The sequence below is a fragment of the Amblyomma americanum genome, chromosome 2 (assembly GCF_052857255.1).
Source record: "Amblyomma americanum isolate KBUSLIRL-KWMA chromosome 2, ASM5285725v1, whole genome shotgun sequence".
Lineage (NCBI taxonomy): Eukaryota > Metazoa > Arthropoda > Arachnida > Ixodida > Ixodidae > Amblyomma > Amblyomma americanum.
The window spans coordinates 170,890,646-170,907,911 of record NC_135498.1 but is presented as its reverse complement, the minus strand read 5'-3'; the positions used below and the strand labels follow the sequence as shown (position 1 = coordinate 170,907,911).

Sequence of the window (17,266 nt, the reverse complement as noted above, 5' to 3'; positions counted from 1 at the left end):
TAAAGCTACGTTAAGTTATCGTCACCACTGCAAAGTAGCGACGATAACTGCGAGCATCACGTAACCGTCTCTGCCTTTGTGCAGATTACCCACTGTGCAGCCGTACATCTTACTGGTCATCACACGTGCCCTGAAGACAGGCGGTAGTCTCGAGCTATGGACGAGGAAGGCGTGGTTGTCGGTGTCACCTGGAAATCCGGCACAGCATCAATGGTTCACTGTGGGCTATAAAAGAAGATTCCTTCCACTGGGACCTCACTTGGCAGTGGTGAAGGTAACTGCGAGCATCATGTAACCGTCTGCCTTTGTGCAGGTTTGTGCATAATTATGCCTCACTCAATGTTATTTTGTTTTCCTTTGATGTCGTCGCTGCTGCAAAGTGGATGCGTTTTTTGTAAAAGATCTGAGCATACTATAGCTCGTTGTTGTTCTTGCCCTCTTCCGCTCCCTGATAGCATCTTTGCAACATGCTTAGAGTGCAAATTTAATTTTCATCGTGGTGCATGTGCGGGAATAACAGGAGAATCTTTCAATGCTAAGCGCGAAGCCAAAAAGAAAGCATGGAAATGTGACTCTTGTCGAGGCAACCGCAAGGGCACAAGCACCACAGAAAATCCGCAGCATGATTCCGACGTGATACTCAGATTACTGCAGACTGAAAAGAAGCTTGATGCTCTTTTGCCTTTGCCAAAAAAGTTTGATTCATTTGAGTCGCAAATGCAGTTGCTCTCTGATAAGTTTGACGACTTTCAGAACCACCTGACTGTTCAAGAAAAACTACAAAACAACTAACAAAGCTAGTTGAAGGGCTGGAATCTAACAATGTAAGTAGTGATATAGCTCAACTGAAGCAGGACCTAGATGATTTGGAGTGGCGTAGCCGTTTTCTAAACCTAGAGCTTCATAGATTGACTGAAACACAGGATGAGCACTTGCTAAGCAAAGTAACTGAGATTGCAGAAAAACAGCAAGTTAAGGTTATTGCACATGGCGACATTACCGCTGTGCATTATGTACACAGGGCTCAACTGATGAAAACATTGCAAACCTTTTCAACACGCACTTTGTAGAAGTTGGTGCCCCAAATGATATTCATGGTACATTACCGTGTGAACAATACATGAATGTTCAATGTCCTCAAGCTGTATTGCTCACTCCAGCTTGCACCGAAGAAGTCCTCAACATAATCATGACGCTGAAGGACAACTGTGCATCAGCCTACGATGATGTCAAAGTTTCCCCCGTGAAAGCTGTAGCCGCACTGATAACTCCAGTCCTTACGCATATATGCAACTGCATACTTCAAGGAGGGATATTTCCAAACCAAATGAAGCTTGCGCGTGTTCCAGCTATTCGTAAAGGTGGTGTTTTTAAAGACTTGAACAGCTATAGACCAATGTCAGTGCTTTCAGTCTTTTCAAATGTTGCTGAACACATAATGAACAAAAGAATTGTCGATTTCCTCACTCTGCATAACTTGATAGTAAAAGAGCAGTTTGAATTCAGAAAGAATAACACTACAGAAACTGCTTTACTTTATATTGAAGAGAAAATACTTGACAACATTATGAAAGGAAAGCTTACTTTGGGTTTATTTCTTGATTTCAGGAAAGCCTTTGATTCTGTCCATCATGATATATTATTAATAAAGCTGCTGTTCTATGGAACGCAAGTTACAGCGCATGCCCTGATGGAAAGCTGTCTAATTTGCAGGGAGCAATACACCACAATAAAGAGCACCGAATCTGATCGAGGCACTATTAAATACGGAGTTCCATAGGGATCCATTCTAGGCCCGATATTATTTTTGATATATATGAGTGATATTGCAAACACCCCAGGCTGCTCTGAAATGGTTTTACATGCAGATGACACTAATGTATTTTTTCAAGTTGCAATGAAAGCTTCCTTTACAGGGAAGCAAATGAATGCCTTCGCTATTTAGACTTTTGGTTAAGCTTTAATAAACTCGACCTAAAGATAAACAAGACAGAATACCTGATTTTCAAGCCTAAAGGTAGCAAAAAAGATAGTGAGTTCCAACTGAAGTTCCAGAATAACATTATCAACCAGTCTAAGATTATTTGCTTTCTAGGTGTTATCTTTCCTGAAACGTTTCTCTGGAATTTGCACACAGAAGCTCTCCGAATTGAACTTTCACATGTTTTTGGCATATTAAACAGTTTGCCAGTAAAGCAACAAACTTACTATGCTCCCTTTCATTCACATTTAACATACTGCTCCCTGGTATCGTCAGACACAACACTAAGAAACCTTAATTAACTGCACCCTGTGAAAAAGCACTTAATAAGCGGTATTCGAAAATTCCAATTATAGAACGTTGCTTGCCATACTTTAAGATCTATGACATACTAGAGATCAGTAAGCTATTCAAATATAAGTTATTTCTGGAAATCGCGCATCAGTATATTTATTTATTTATTTGTTTGTGATACCCTCAAGGTACAAAGTACATTTCAGAGGGGAAGGGCAGTTGTTAACAAGAAAAATAAACAAAGCACAATTCATACAAAACTATAGAACAACGGAGGCAGGATAAAAAGAAGTGAGCAAAATGAACACGGAAAAGATTAATAAAATAGTTTAAGAACAATACTAATACGTGGAGAACACAACACTCCAATAAAATATAAAAGCGATCATTATGTAATCAGAGTGGTAAGTATTCTTCTAAATTGAGTTGAATCAGTGATGCTAGTTAATGATGCGGGTAGGGAATTCCATTCTTTAGAAGTTACCGGAAAATATGATTGCGCACATGTCACTGTGTTACAATGAGGCACTGTGACCTTGTGTTGATGATCACGACGGTGAGAAATGAACGGTGCTGGTTGAATCCATCGAGAGCGAAGTTGAAAATTGGAGTAGAAAATCTTATGGAATAGGCAGATGCGGAAGTGCTTACGGCGGGTAGCTAGGGGCAGGAGGTTTAAAGACTTTTTCATTTGGGTGACGCTAGATGTACGATGGTAATTGCCTAAAATGAATCTAGTTGCACGATTCTGGACAGTTTCCAGAACCTGTGTCAGTGAGACCTGTCCAGGGTCCCATATAGATGAAGCGTATTCCATTTGCGGTCGTACGTAGGTCATGTATAATAATGATTTTAATGAAGATGGAGCAAGTGTAAAATTTCTTCAAAGATAACCAAGCGTTTTGTTTGCTTTAGATGCTATATATTCTATATGAAGTTTCCAGGACAGGGTGTTAGTTATATGTATGCCAAGATACCGGTACGATCTTACGCTTTCAAGGGGATGACTGTGAAGAAAATAAGGAGGACAAGTAGTATTTGAACGTGAAACTCTCATAGATTTGCATTTTTTAATATTTAGTTCCATTTTCCAATTATGACACCAGTCTAGTATGTTATTAAGATCGACCTGGAGAGAGCGAATATCGGAATCGTTAGTTATTTTACGGTAAATCACGCAGTCGTCGGCAAACAAACAAATCCTAGAGTTAACAGTAGCAGGCAGATGATTAATATAAATCAGGAACAGTAAAGGGCCAAGGACAGATCCTTGAGGAACCCCAGAACCAACTGGCACGGTAGAAGAATTAGTGTCATTAGCATGCACAAACTGAAGGCGAGAAAAAAGAAACGCGCGAATCCAGTTCAGAACAGAAGGGTCAACATTTAGAATGCTGAGTTTATATAGAAGTAATGAATGGTTAACTTTATCGAATGCCTTAGCGAAGTCGAGAAATATGCAGTCTGTGGAAAACGCGGAGTCTAAGTAGAAGTGCAGATCATTAGTAAAGGAAAGTAATTGGGTTTCACAGGAGAAACCTTTCCGAAAGCCATGCTGAGTCAGAGAAAAGAAGCTATTATCTTCAAGAAAATTAACAAGGTGAGTGAGAATTATATGTTCCATTATTTTGCAGGGTATTGATGTGAGAGAGATGGGTCGATAGTTAGATGGGTTCTGTTTGTCACCGGCTTTATGTACAGGTATGACCTTAGCAGTTTTCTAGTCCTCGGGTAGTATGCCATCATGGTACGACTGTGAGAATATGCTTTCCAAAATGATAGAGGTATATTCAACAGTATTCCGAAGAAATTTGCTATTAATGCCATCGATTCCGCTAGAAGATGTTTGTTTTAAATTATTAATGATCGGTATAATGCCATGAGAGTCAAACACAATTGGATCCATACAGTAGTAGTTACACGATTGGAGTTTGGGATGGTGGCGATCAACGGATGAGGAAGAAAATGACTGGACAAAAGAGTCATTTAGTGAAGTGGCACAAAGATGGTCCGGAATGGGATTTCCAGTTGCTGAAAGTAATGACACTTTGTCGTTAGTGCTAGGTTTTATTATGCTCCAGAAGCGTTTAGGATTAGACTTTAAGATGTTCGGGAGGGTTACATTAAAAAAAGAAAATTTAGTAGTCTTTAGTGCACGGGAATAGGCTAAGGCAGCTGATTTATATGCAGTCCATCGCTCAGGTTTTAATGAATTCCTAGCAGTTCGAAAAAGTTTTCTTTTTGTTAGAAAGGCGGTTTAAATATCGATTATACCATGGAGCTTGGTTATTCGAGTAGACGCGCCGAAGAGGAATATGTCGGTTAATCAATTCAGATACCTTATTTCGGAACATGCACCAGTTAGTTTCCACCGAGCGCTCGAGGTAATTAGGCAAGAATATGTCTAGAAAAGAGCTCAGTTCATCATTAATAGCAAGAAAATTAGCCTTGTTGTAGTCCCTAATATTTTTGGAGCGGTTTGATGAAGGTACGTGTTCATGAGTTAACCTGAAATGTAATACATCGTGGTCGCTCAGGCCAGGCATATGTATTACAGGTGACGTGCAATCTTCTGCAGTCGTTAATACAAGATCTAGAAGAGAGGATGAATTTTGAGTAACACATGTGGGTGAAGTGACGATTTGTGTCAAGCCAAAGTCTGCGCAGATGGTGATAAATTGGTTAGTTTCTGCGCTCGGTGGGTTAGAAAAAGGGAACATGTGTGACCAGATAATGTTGGGATAGTTGAAGTCCCCCAAAAGTAGAATTTGTGATTTGATTCAGGCTGTCATGCAAGCTATCACAGAATGACATATCGCTGGAAGGGGAGCGATAGCAAACGCCGATGATCACTTTCCCGAAACCTAAATTCACGCAGCACCACACAGATTCAATATCAGAAGCAATTGATATGCAGTGACAATCAAACTGCTCGTCAATTGCGAGCAAAACACCACCACCTGTTCTTTGAGTGCGGTCACTGCGGTAGACAACATATTTTTTATCGCAATGAAACAATTCTGAATTAGATATTTTGCTGCTGAGCCAAGTTTCAGTTAATGCAATAACATTTGCTTTGAGGTCGTTAATCAAGGTGCATAATTCATCCTTCTTACGAAAAATACTTCGAATGTTAGTATAACAAACACAAAATTCTGATTTCGATGATGTGGCATCTCTTCCCCTCGCGCATTCCTATTTCTTATCCTTATCGGGGAGTAGTTGGCGTCCAGAACGAAGAAATCTAGGTGATGCAGAAGCATTCATCGGTGCAGTATTCGAGGGTGCGATTTCAAAAACAATGTCATCTACTTCATTATAACTGTAACATTTTCCATTGACATGCAGTTTCTTATACCCAAGTTTATATGGTTTATGCAGGCTTTTACCGTATCCTCTTAGCTTTTTTTGAATGTTGCGTGTGGCAACGCATAAGTCCTCACTGAGAGCAAAGCCAGTGTCTTTTAACATGGAACATTTTGCGAAAACTGATTCTCTGTGCTTATAGGTAGCAAATTTGACAATAACCGGCCTTGTTTTTCCTTCTACAAACCGACCGATCCTGTGCGCACGTAAAATGCTTTCACTTGTTAAGCTGAGGTTTAGTTTATCGGCAATGACCCCTAAAACTTTCTCTTCAGAATCAGCATACGCTTCACTTTCATCGTCTTTTATTCCGTAAAAAAGCAGATTGTCGCGTCGAGAACGGTCCTCTGCGTCGTCTAATCGGTGGCGCATTGCGTAGGCTTCCAGTTCAAGACGGTTAACTTTATCGCTTAGCTCATTAAAATCGGCCTGCCAATGCTGAAGCATTGAAGTCTGGCCTTCAACAACGTCTAACCGGGTCTTTATGTCGGAAATAGCTTGAAAAGCGATTCTTTGCTGGTCTTTCAGTTCAGTCACCGTCTCGGCTACCGATTTTTGCACTGTTTTCATCCTGATTGAGCGCTCGCTTAAATCTTTGAGTGTATTAAGAATTTCCGCAAGAGTCTGTTTGTCAGGACCCGGATTGCACTCTACGTCCCCACACAAAAGCAATAAAAGTGAACAGAAAGGCTCGAACAAGGCTCCAGGGCATGGAAGCACGACTATAAAGGCATCATCTGACTTAAAGCAGTGGTAAGGTAGTTTGAACTGGTAACTGACCTGCATGACGAAGAAGAGCGCGCGTGAGCCTCCCATTCTTTCGGTGCTTCCATGCCCTATGAGCGGCGGCTGCGCAGCACATGCTTTTATATGGTGCACAGTGGGGACTGTCGATGATCCTGCGGCTGCGATAGACTGTGGCAGGACGTGATGAGGCAGGAAATGTTGAAGCTGTTCATGTCGGCAAGTTGTCAACCAGTCGCATCCTGGTGGAGCGGCAATACTGGATGCCCCTGAAGCAGAGGCGTTGATGGCGAGCGCGCTCAAAGGATGCACTTGGCCATGGTCCACCCAGGCGGCAGCCAGAAAGAAGAGCAACTGCATGACGAAGAAGAGCGCGCGTGAGCCTCCCATTCTTTCGGTGCTTCCATGCCCTATCAAACTGCTACACCATTCAAATTTTGAGGTTCAATACAAAAAGAAACACACTCCGCATCTCCTTAGGGAAGATAAATACAGGTGCCCTGATCTCACAACAAGTATGGCGATGTGAGATTATGTATGCAAATAACAAATTTATTGAATCAATATTGAGCCATGTTTGAATTATTATCAACCTACCCATCACTTCCTAAAGAAAACACCAAGACATATGTACCTATTCTATTAAGTCAAATAATTTTTTTTGTGTCATGGATGATATTTTGGAGTATTGTACGTGGAAATAGTATTCGGGAATCTGTAAACATTTTTTTTACATTTTCAGAATCATGCAGACAGTCCTCAGGGTTGTCCATTTGTTTTGTTTTGTGTGCTTGCATACATATTGGTTGTTGTACGATGTACTGTACTGTAAACATGTTCGAATATGCCTATAGTGGTTGCCACTGCTGTCAGGGGTGGGATGGCCTCATCAGGCAAAAATGCCATTAGCCTTCTCACCCAGGACAAGTTTTGTATATTTTTTGTCCCAAATAAACTGTACTACTACTACAACCTGAATGATGCAGGATCGATCCTGGTCTAGCTGGTTGCATTTTGATAGAGGAAAAGTGCTAGAGGCCTTTCTATGCAATGGCAGTGCACAGTAAGAAACCGCAGGTGCCCAAAATTACTCTGCAACCTTTCACTACGGCACCTCTCATAGCCTGAGTCAGCTTGGGTTTTTGCACCCCATAAAACCAAACCAAAACATTGACTAGCTTTCTTGAATGGGATAACCAGGATATATATGCCTTGTGTTGTAAAGCACATTCATAGAGATGGAGAGAGAATTTTTTTTTCAGTTCCTCTTATTTTTTTCCCTCCACTGCATACGTCCACATGCCCGGATGACTGACTGCGGACAACAGATCACAAGATTGGTTCAGAGGAAACTATAGTCGGACCATTACTTTCAACATTTATTTTTATGTGGTGCATTCTTATGTGCATTTATTGCATATTCCTTGCCTGCATAGCTTGGAAATAAACTAAATTGTAAGTATATTGATCATCATGTCATTTGTGAGACCCTGTGGTGACCTTTTTTCAACAGTTGTAGACTGTCTAGGCAGTCTACAGACAGTGGTCTACTAAAGGTTTTGTAGACAGCTCTATAGACTGTCTATAGACAAATGTCTACAGTATTGCCAGGCCACATAACTGTGGAATATGTAGACAGTCTGTACACCTATGTCTATTGTACCAGTAGACTTTTGTGTATAGACAGAAATATTCAGAAAGTGTAAAGCCTAAGTCTATAGATCATCTAGACTGCGTATAGACCTGTGTCTATTATCAGTAGACATTTGTCTATAGACTCTCTATGAACAGAAGTCTATAGGAAGTGTATGGCCATAAATCTATAAATCATCTATAGACTCTCTATGGACCTGTGTCTATAGACTGTCTATGGACCTGTTTACTTTCAGTAGACATTTGTCTATGGACTCTCTATAGACAAAAGTCTACTAAAAATGTATTGCCATAAATCTATAGATTGTCTATAGACTGGTCTAAAGGATTTGTCTATAGAAACTCTATAGACTTCTTTAAATAAAGTTCATAGACAATCTATGGGCTGTCTAAAGAAATTTTAGTAAGGGCTGGAGGCCCCTGCCATCGCAGGGCAGTGGCGCATCGCTTAACCGCTGCACCACTGCGCCAGGAGGAGTATGAGGACACCAAGGGATCTATGAATGTAAAGGAGAGAATGACCAGTTCCGCATACGTGGGAATTAATTCCTTCCGCTATCGCGTCATACCCTTAAAGCGGAGTTTAAGTGCCCACTCCAATTTTTCCGCCATTAGAGCGTTTTAATATAACGTTGGCGCGTAAACGGACCTAAGGGATATTACGTTCGCGTGCTGTAAGACACTTATCCACTCTCAAAGTTTAGTATAGCGTTCCGATAATGTTAAACGTCATTTGCATTGCATGAAGGTGGAAGGCGCCTTCAAAATTGTCGGCGCAGCCTCTAATTCTCCAAAAGAATATATATCGGAGTCTTATAAAGCTAGCCTATGGACACAGTAACGCTCATTTCCGCCAGAAATGCCTCGACGACTAAAAAGTTATTAAAACAAGAAATGTAAACACTGTGGCACCGTCTAGTTAGGGAAATCCAAGTACATGTCGTTGGTGCAAGATTATTTTTCATTTCATCACATGCAATGCTCGAAATGTTTATCAATATTTAATAATATTTTGAATTATTGAAAAACTAACAGCGCAACAAAGATCGAAACTTGTTTATGTTGCGTTCCGAGCAGTTGCAAACTGTTGCAACGCAGGGGGAGGCTCCATTAGGCTTGAGCGCGCCAGAATTCATAGCTTACCACAAAAATTTGGCTGAATCGCAGCTTAATATTTGTTTTCCGAACAACGTAAGCCATAGCCAAAGGCAACTACACCAGTCGTTACCGGCAGACGGGCCGACGGGAGCAGCAAGGACTACTTACTCAGCTAAACCGGGCAGCTCTCGCTTGGAAGGACGCCGCCAGGTTTCCACGCTAGTGCGCAAAAGCCGCAACTGCCGCGACGCTAACTTCTGAAAACTGCGTGCGGACGTTGACGTTGTTTCCCAGTTAGCGCTCGGCGCTTGCACACTCTGGGCCCGCTACTCGGCTAAACACGGAATCACTCAAAGCTCGCTGTACTAAAACTCTCTACTGGTTCTGTCCTTTCGTCTCCGTACGGAAAGGCCACGTGAGGGTTCTTTTTCGGCCGACCTGGTTGATTTATCCACGTCACTTCTTTTACGCACAGTTTGAGTACTTCCGCCCACTAAAGTTCGTTGTATCCGTTTCCAGTACTGTGATCACTTGTCACCCTTGGTGTTCCGTATGTATGCATCCAAACAATAGCAACGCATTGCTTCTTTCTACGCTGGATGGTTTACTTAAGGTGTTCCGCATTTTTTTGATAGGCTTCTTTAAATTAGAACAGCGCTTTTTTTTCGGCTTAGCATGGTCACCGGCGGAGCGCATCAGAATGCAGCTAAAACGTGTTAACTAGTAGGCTGGTTAACTAAAACTGTGCATTTAACTCTTTAACTATTACTGTTGGTCACCTTATCTCCTGATAGGCATCTAGCCCGCCGTAAGTAATATAAATGTCATTTTTTAGAATTGTGAAAACCTGTTACCCTTGGCGCTGTGGCCCAACAAGTTTCGGCTATTTCGACTCGTTACGTGCACTCGAGGGTTTGATCTTGCCTGCAAGCTTCTCGAAAGCACACGTATTTTGGCGCAATGTACTCAACATTTGTTGAGTTGCCACGCCGAGGCTAAATGCGTTTGCGAAACTCTAAATACTTGTATGCATGTTACGGTGGACTAGTCGATGCATGAAAGATGAGCGAAAGCAGTGATGAAGCCGCATTTAAAGTAGCAGGTGATAAAGGCCAAAAATAGCCGAAAAAATGTGTAAACATAAGTGTTGAAAAGGATCTAAACGGAAATTTATTTGTCTGAAAAACACCGACGCAACGTGTATGGGTGTTGCATAACAATGGCAGAGACGGTCGAAGACAAAGAGAATGTCAAATACGTGCAGGAAAAGCAGGGTGCGGCAAGGGAGCATGCCATCTGTGTCAGCCTGTTTCGAGATCTTGCGGGACAGGTATGCCAGATGAAAGAAAGCAACTTGCGCTGTTAAAGTCTAAAAAAAAAAGGCACTAAAAACATAAAGCAACAAACAGCATGACCACGTGGGCGGCGCCCCAATGAAACTAACAAGCTGTACGGTGTCCTTCAATACTCACGATTATTACCTTTTCCACATGGACGAGCAATGGTATATACTCTGCTTCAAGACACTGCACCAGCTTAAATAAATGTGTTGCCTTGAGAGCGCATTGCAGCAAATACAAGAGGGGTACAGGCACCGCAAGTGTTATACTCGTGCATCTTTGGAGGCTACTGTACCTGAAATATAAAAAGTAGATGTTTTTTCTGTCAAAAACTATAGACCTTTTCATTGCTCGCAGCTTGATTGAGCCCGCGTGCGTGCAGGACTATGCCACGCATGCATGCGTACTAGATGCCTCTATGAAATCCGCCAATCAGAACGCTGCTGACACAGCCCAGTGGAACAATGGCAGTGCCTAAAAGCGCAATTGTGAAAAGGCCTATGTGATCGCAAAGAGTACCCCTAACTGCATCGTGCATCATATATGATCCGCGAAAATTTTGTGTTGAAAAGCCGCAAACGTGTAGTTAATATTGAGAACTTGAGGGCCAATATGGGTCTTCTTGTTCTAAATAAAATTAACTTTTTTTATTGGACTGAAAATAAAGATTCATGCGGTAAGCGGTTAATTACCGCCATCTGCCTCAATTTGACCTGACGTTCATGTCATGCGGAATTGCAATGTATTCTTCAGTGTTGCCCACAAAGATAGCCCGATCCCATTCTAATCTACACTTGATATTACCTTATCTAAGATCTGAACATTAACTGAAGCGAAACGCTTCCATATCATTTTTGCGCGGTCCATTTATCGGCGTATAATTAGAGTGCCGCACTCAACCGATTTCATCAGGTTCCTCTTATTCGTGATTTCTACAAGGCAGTTTCAATAGAAATTTGGGCTATTGGCCTCCGCACGCGTCATATTTGTTGTGGAAGGATGAAGGAGTTTTGTAGTGCAGGTCTTCAGGGCCACGCACTCGCGTCTAAAACCTGTGGGTCACTGAGCGAAGCGCGAGTTTCACTATGCTCTACAGCACGACTATCACAACAGCAGGGCCCTACAGGCCGCATGTACATGGGACTCGACCTGGCCCTGTATACTTGCGCCCACTGTAAAGAGGGTGAGCCAGCGAGCACTGCACACATGTAGTGGCTCGGAAAAGGCCATACCAACTATTCGAGATAACGAACACATATACGTGTACATTGTAGAAGCGCAAATACATGAAAACTAAGCTGAAACACTTGCTTAACAGAGCAAAAAAGAGCGACGCCGTGTGCAGTGCAACGCAGGGGGCACTGTTTGCTGGCGACCAGAAACCGGAGCAGCACGTCACCCATCAGTCAACATTGTGACACCGTGTTTTTTTTTAAAAGACTGCTACGTGGCGCGGGGGTATGTTTCGTCACAAACGTGGACGGAGGGGGTTGGCTTTGTCGATAGGAAGTGTAAGTGGGCCTTCGTCAGAATTTTCGGCGCCTATCGTACCAAGTATAGCTGTAGCATTTCGCAAATACCACAGCGACAGCCCGATTTACAATATGTAGTGTTGCACCGCTGAGGAGAAAAAATGGGAGAAAATTGTCTCGGCCAAACCGCTCGCTTTTTAGAGCTGAAATGTCTCATAGTTGTGAAATTTGGCGGTAGGTTTTTTCTGTGCCGCGCTTGGGTTGGGTACTTGCTTGAATAGGTGAGAATTATTGACAGGCCGTATTGTATGCAACGATGGCGAACCAAAAAAAGACGGCTTCGCAACAGCTGGCCAGCGTCTCCAGCTATTGTTGACGACAGAACGAAAGAAGCCGACGAGTGAGATCGGAAACCAAGAGCGCTCCCTAACGTTTCAGGGGCGAGAGATGGCGCTGCCAGTGCAGCTGCTCTATGATAACTCCAGAGGAAGTGTCCTCCTCTTTTAAGTTACATCAAGGTGTCTTAGAACGCGAAGCAACAAAAAGGAATTTTATTAAGAAGATTGCACATGTGCAGAGTGTGGTAAATCTGTTGGAACAATTGAACATCTTTTGCTGGAGTGTGGCGGTATCCATCCGGATGTTGATGCATGCACATACACTCTCACGGACGACCTAAGGTCCAGAAATAACAATTTTCATGTAAATAAATGTGAGATAGCCCGATTTAGTACACCGTTAACATCATTAAAAGCATTTAAAAAAAACGAGCATGGCGGCAACTCCAACCACCCCGTTTCAAAGGGCATGCTCCTATCGTTCATCCATCCATGCGACACCGTCATTTTTGGCTCCGGTGTCACCGCGTACGCTGCGGACTTTCGATTAATTTTGACCGAATCAGGGAAGTACATGACCCAAACGTAGAGTAAAACAAACTTTACCGCCAGTTGGCACCGCTGTGCGAAATTTGAGACCGGTTAAGACGAGATAATTTTTTCTCTTTTCTCCTGAGTGACGCAACGATCAGTATTTACCGCTTTTGATTCACACACCGATACCTTTCCATTTCTCGTCTACGTTTAGTGCATTTGCATTATTTCCTCTTTGCTTTTGCCTTCCTAAAATAGCACCCAGAAAACACGCAATAAATCTGGATAGTAAGGAGGGCACGAACCTTGTTGACGATCGCATTGCTTGCACCGGTTGTAAACTGCGTTTTCGTGGTGTGAGAATCCTAGACGAAAGTTGAGAAAACTTGAAGGCGTTTTTTGTCGCAAAAGCGGGCCAATATTGTGCAAAAGACACGTCAACTTCCAGCTTGCCAGTTCAGAATACTCTTAACAGAGGTTGAACCTGCGCAGGCCTCTAGATATATATATATATATATATATATATATATATATATATATATATATATATATATATATATATATATATATATATATGCATCGTTCACCTCTCAGTAAACCAGTTATCACTGGCGCCAGTGTTCGTCTTCATCTTTTCTTCACCCTGTCGTTTGCGCTGAATTACTGCGATGGAGCACTTCGTGCAGGACATAGATGTTCACTTTTCGACACAGCAGGTTTTCCCTCAGTCGTAAGGTCTCCGAAAGCAGTTAGCGCGACAGCGTTAAATGCCCGTTGCACAGAAAATCCGGTGTCGGCATTGTGGGCGGAGAATCACGCAGGTGGTCCCCAGAGAGAAACCTAGGACGCAGGTGGTCCACCTAGGTCACGTTACCATGCGGCGTCATCACAACCTGCCACCGGAGAGTGAGCATACTGTCCACCTTGGCAGGTGGCCGTTAAATTAATGGCAGCTCGCTCGGTAAGACAACCTGGGCCGCGCAATGCCCACCGCTGGTAGCACCTGCCATCGCAGTGGCGTGTCGCTTAACCGCTGCAACACTGCACCAGTAGGGGTATCAGCACTCCCAGGGATTTATGAATGTGAATTAGAGAATGACCTTCTGCGTATACGGGAATTAACCCATTACGCTGTCATGTCGTTCCCTTGAAACGGAGCTTAGGTATTGTCTTCAGTTCTTTTTGTAGCAAAAGCTACATTACGCTAGCTTTTCGAGCCTTCAGCGTGGCACCCCTTGAGCTGCGTGGGGGCGACATGGCTGGTCACGTGGTTGATAACGTGCTGCGGAGCAGGTGCCGGCGGCGCAGCGCGCCGAGCCGCCGATACCGACGGCTCAAGTCCAGATAGTGACGGGTCCAGGGACGCAGATGAAGATGAAGAAGGAACGCCCAGCGAAACTGAACGGCGAAAGAATGACTTTGCAGTTCGACTGAGCGAGTTCCACTCGGCCACCTGTAGTTTTCGCGTCACTCCAGGCTTAACCAGAGCTACACCACAACACCGCAGCGGTGGCCGAGTGGTTGAGCATCCACCTCGCATGCGGGAGGGGCGGGGTTCGATCCCCAGTGCCGCCTGGTACCAACAGGTGATACAATGGGTAGGAGCTTTCCCCTGGCGTGGTGCTCCGATAGTAAGAGGTGAAATGCTCGGAAAAGGGTATTTGACCCCACCTTGAGTAATCGAAAAAGGCCTTGTGCCATGCGCTCTTTGGCCATAGACGCCATTGCGCCATAAAAATCCATAATAATCGTTATCAGCTAAACCACAGCCAATCTTTTATCGCTTCTAAGTAAAGACACGTTTAGCCTTCGCGCGGACTATATGAAAGCGTTCAGTGGCTTATGCTCAGCATTCAATTGAACACGACGACTGCTCAAAGTCGCTGTTTTCTAAGGGTACGCCTTCTGCTGTACAAGTTTAGTTACATTCGAGACATTTTGATTCAATGTTTGTGGAACACCCTTTATTTCAAAGTGGAATCACCTCGACGATTGCTCATTTGAGGAAGTCTACTTTTAGGGTCCTTCAAGTTTGCAACGAGGGTGTCATACTCTCCTTAAATGTGCAACAATTTTCTTGAGTTCCACATTCTCTAATTCAACCCGAGTTACTGAATCCGTCATATCCTCATAACTCTCGTTTATGTAACCCAGGCTAGATATCTTCCTCGTGTCTTTTCTGGGGTATCGTTCAAGTGTTTCGAGTATAGACGCTATGCCTCCGTCGACAGCTGCGGGTAGAAATCGCCACCCAAGAACCACCTTATCCCCAACAGGTGCAGAGTAAGCAGCAGGGAGGGCTCTCTACCCCCCCCCCCCCCCAAGCTATCTCTACATTTCATCCCTGAGCGCTTCTAACATAGCCTCCCCAGTCCTATGCGCCCGGATCATAGCTTCCCCTACTTCTGCTCGCATATGATTACCTTAATCGATGCTGCGTTCGAAAAACATGAAGAATCCCTTCGCAAGGGCATAGAGGAATACTTCCGACAAATGAGAGCCCAGATTCAGGTGACTCAGCAAGGAACCCAAACGCTAGAGCACATAGGCGCGCACGTCCAGCAGACGGCCCGGAGAGTAGGTGCTCTCGTCCAGACAGTACGACAGACAACCCAACGGGTGGAAATTGTAATTCAACAAGTACACGCCGGGCTGTGTCGGCCCAGCAAACGGCCCAGAGAATTGCGCTCGTCGAACATCGCATCACACTGCTCTCAAACACACTGTGTGGTCCTCGCCGACCGGCTAATGCAGCGCATGCAGGTCGGATTGTCGCGAAATTAAACACTCCATCCAAATCTCAACATGGCTAGTCTCAAAAGCACACAACTGACAACTTCAATGCCGCGATGCCGAGGGCGACCGTGGGGACAACCGGCGTGCGCCATGACAATCTAGCAGTGGACCTGCAGGGGTATACAGGAAAAAAAAAGAGCTTTCTCGCGACATGCCTCCAGCACACTCCATTTCTATAGGACGTCATCGCGTTACAAAGGGTGGGTACCTAGAACCCAACCCTCACTGCCTGTCAACTCTACACGACATCCCCCTACAAGGTCCGCTTTCAGCCGCGGCGCGAGTCGGGCGTGACTTTCGATCGTTCCGACCCACCGTGAAACAGACCCTCGACCGCGCCGCCCCCAAAACGGGCCTCCCGCATCACCGCGTGCCTCCTCGGCAAGCTCAGCGCCTCCGACAGCTGGAAAACCGTGCTTAGTTAGGGATGCCTGCCCCTGACACCGACGGCTTTAAACGAGTCAGTTACCGCAAGCCGGCCAACGGCACCCCTCCGCCCCCCTCAATCCCACTGTCATGTTTCGAGGGATGGTAAATCATCCTTCGTCCGCAGAACGAGTTAGTCCTGAATGCCTTTCGCCCAGCATCTCCTGCGTGTGGACGCTAACCCGACGGACGCTGCGTTCGAGGCGACGCGGATTGAAGCCCAGCGCTAGCGTAACATCGCCTTTCTCGTCGCCGACCGTGCATCTGTAGTTATAGGCTCACTGCACTTCAGGCTCCATCATCGGAGAAACCACCCACAAGATTGTTGTTTATGAAGCCAGCCCACCCGATTCCTGTGAGTTGTGCATGTCATCGAAGCGAACACACCACCTCCATTCCGCACTCCTTGTTAGTTTTGAAGCGCCCGACTGTGATATGCTCGCCGCCCATATGATGGGCCAAGAGGAAACCGCCATCGCCGTTTTTAAAAGGGTGCGGCATCCCATCCGACGTCCTCTAGCATCGAGCTGTGTACCGGTGCTTGGTCCACGCCCCGAAGGCGCCACTTCCTGCTCCTGCAGGGCCACCGGGCCGACGTCTGCTCTACCCCCGAAAATCATCCGCTGCTCCACATGCGGCGGAACCCTACCGCAAGTCAATGCAGAACATCTGTGTGCTTCCCTCTGCGCCAACTGCGATGGTGGGCACAGCGCCACGGATCATATACTTGCCCAGCGCGGGCAGCCGCCAACAATGCGGCGGCTCGAGCTGACGAACGCCGTCGCACCGCTCGCGCGGGCCCCACCGAGCACCCATCTTAAGCGGCCAGCTCAGTTCGAAGTACCCGTGTCATACACCCACCGCACACCTATCCTAGGATGTGAACTCTGGGCAGTTGTGCAGGCAATCCAAGCACTGCGCACCTGCTTTCGGGAAAACAACTGTTTTGAGCAGGCGTCGGGATACCACCACAAAGGTGATAATAGCAGCTCATGAGAGCGATGCACGCATTCCCATCCTGGCTTATTTTGTTGCTCCTTCTTGCCAAAGATATCTTGATATTCTCTTAAGAGAACACTACAAGCCTGTGACTTGGAGATCTGTTTGACTGCTAACAGCTACCACAAAGCGGCAACCAACGCGGCACACCAGAAAGTTGCACAGTGCGACAACCGCTGGCGCGTCCGGCGAATGAGGCGCCTTTATTTTCTATCTGACGGCAAA

At 44.9% G+C, this 17,266-nt stretch overlaps 1 protein-coding gene across 8 annotated transcripts in view; it reads left to right on the top strand.

The window, feature by feature from the left end:
* Window positions 1–17,266, top strand: part of LOC144121991 (uncharacterized) — a 41,280-nt gene that overhangs the window by 11,968 nt on the left and 12,046 nt on the right. For 2 of the 8 annotated variants that reach the window (XM_077655474.1, XM_077655475.1), the window contains 2 exons: window positions 85–274; window positions 3,808–3,875. In XM_077655474.1, coding sequence (XP_077511600.1) covers window positions 3,828–3,875 — 48 coding nt within the window. In that variant the 5' untranslated portion in view covers window positions 85–274; window positions 3,808–3,827. The other 6 variants (XR_013312766.1, XM_077655476.1, XM_077655473.1 and 3 more) reach the window with 6 other exon arrangements.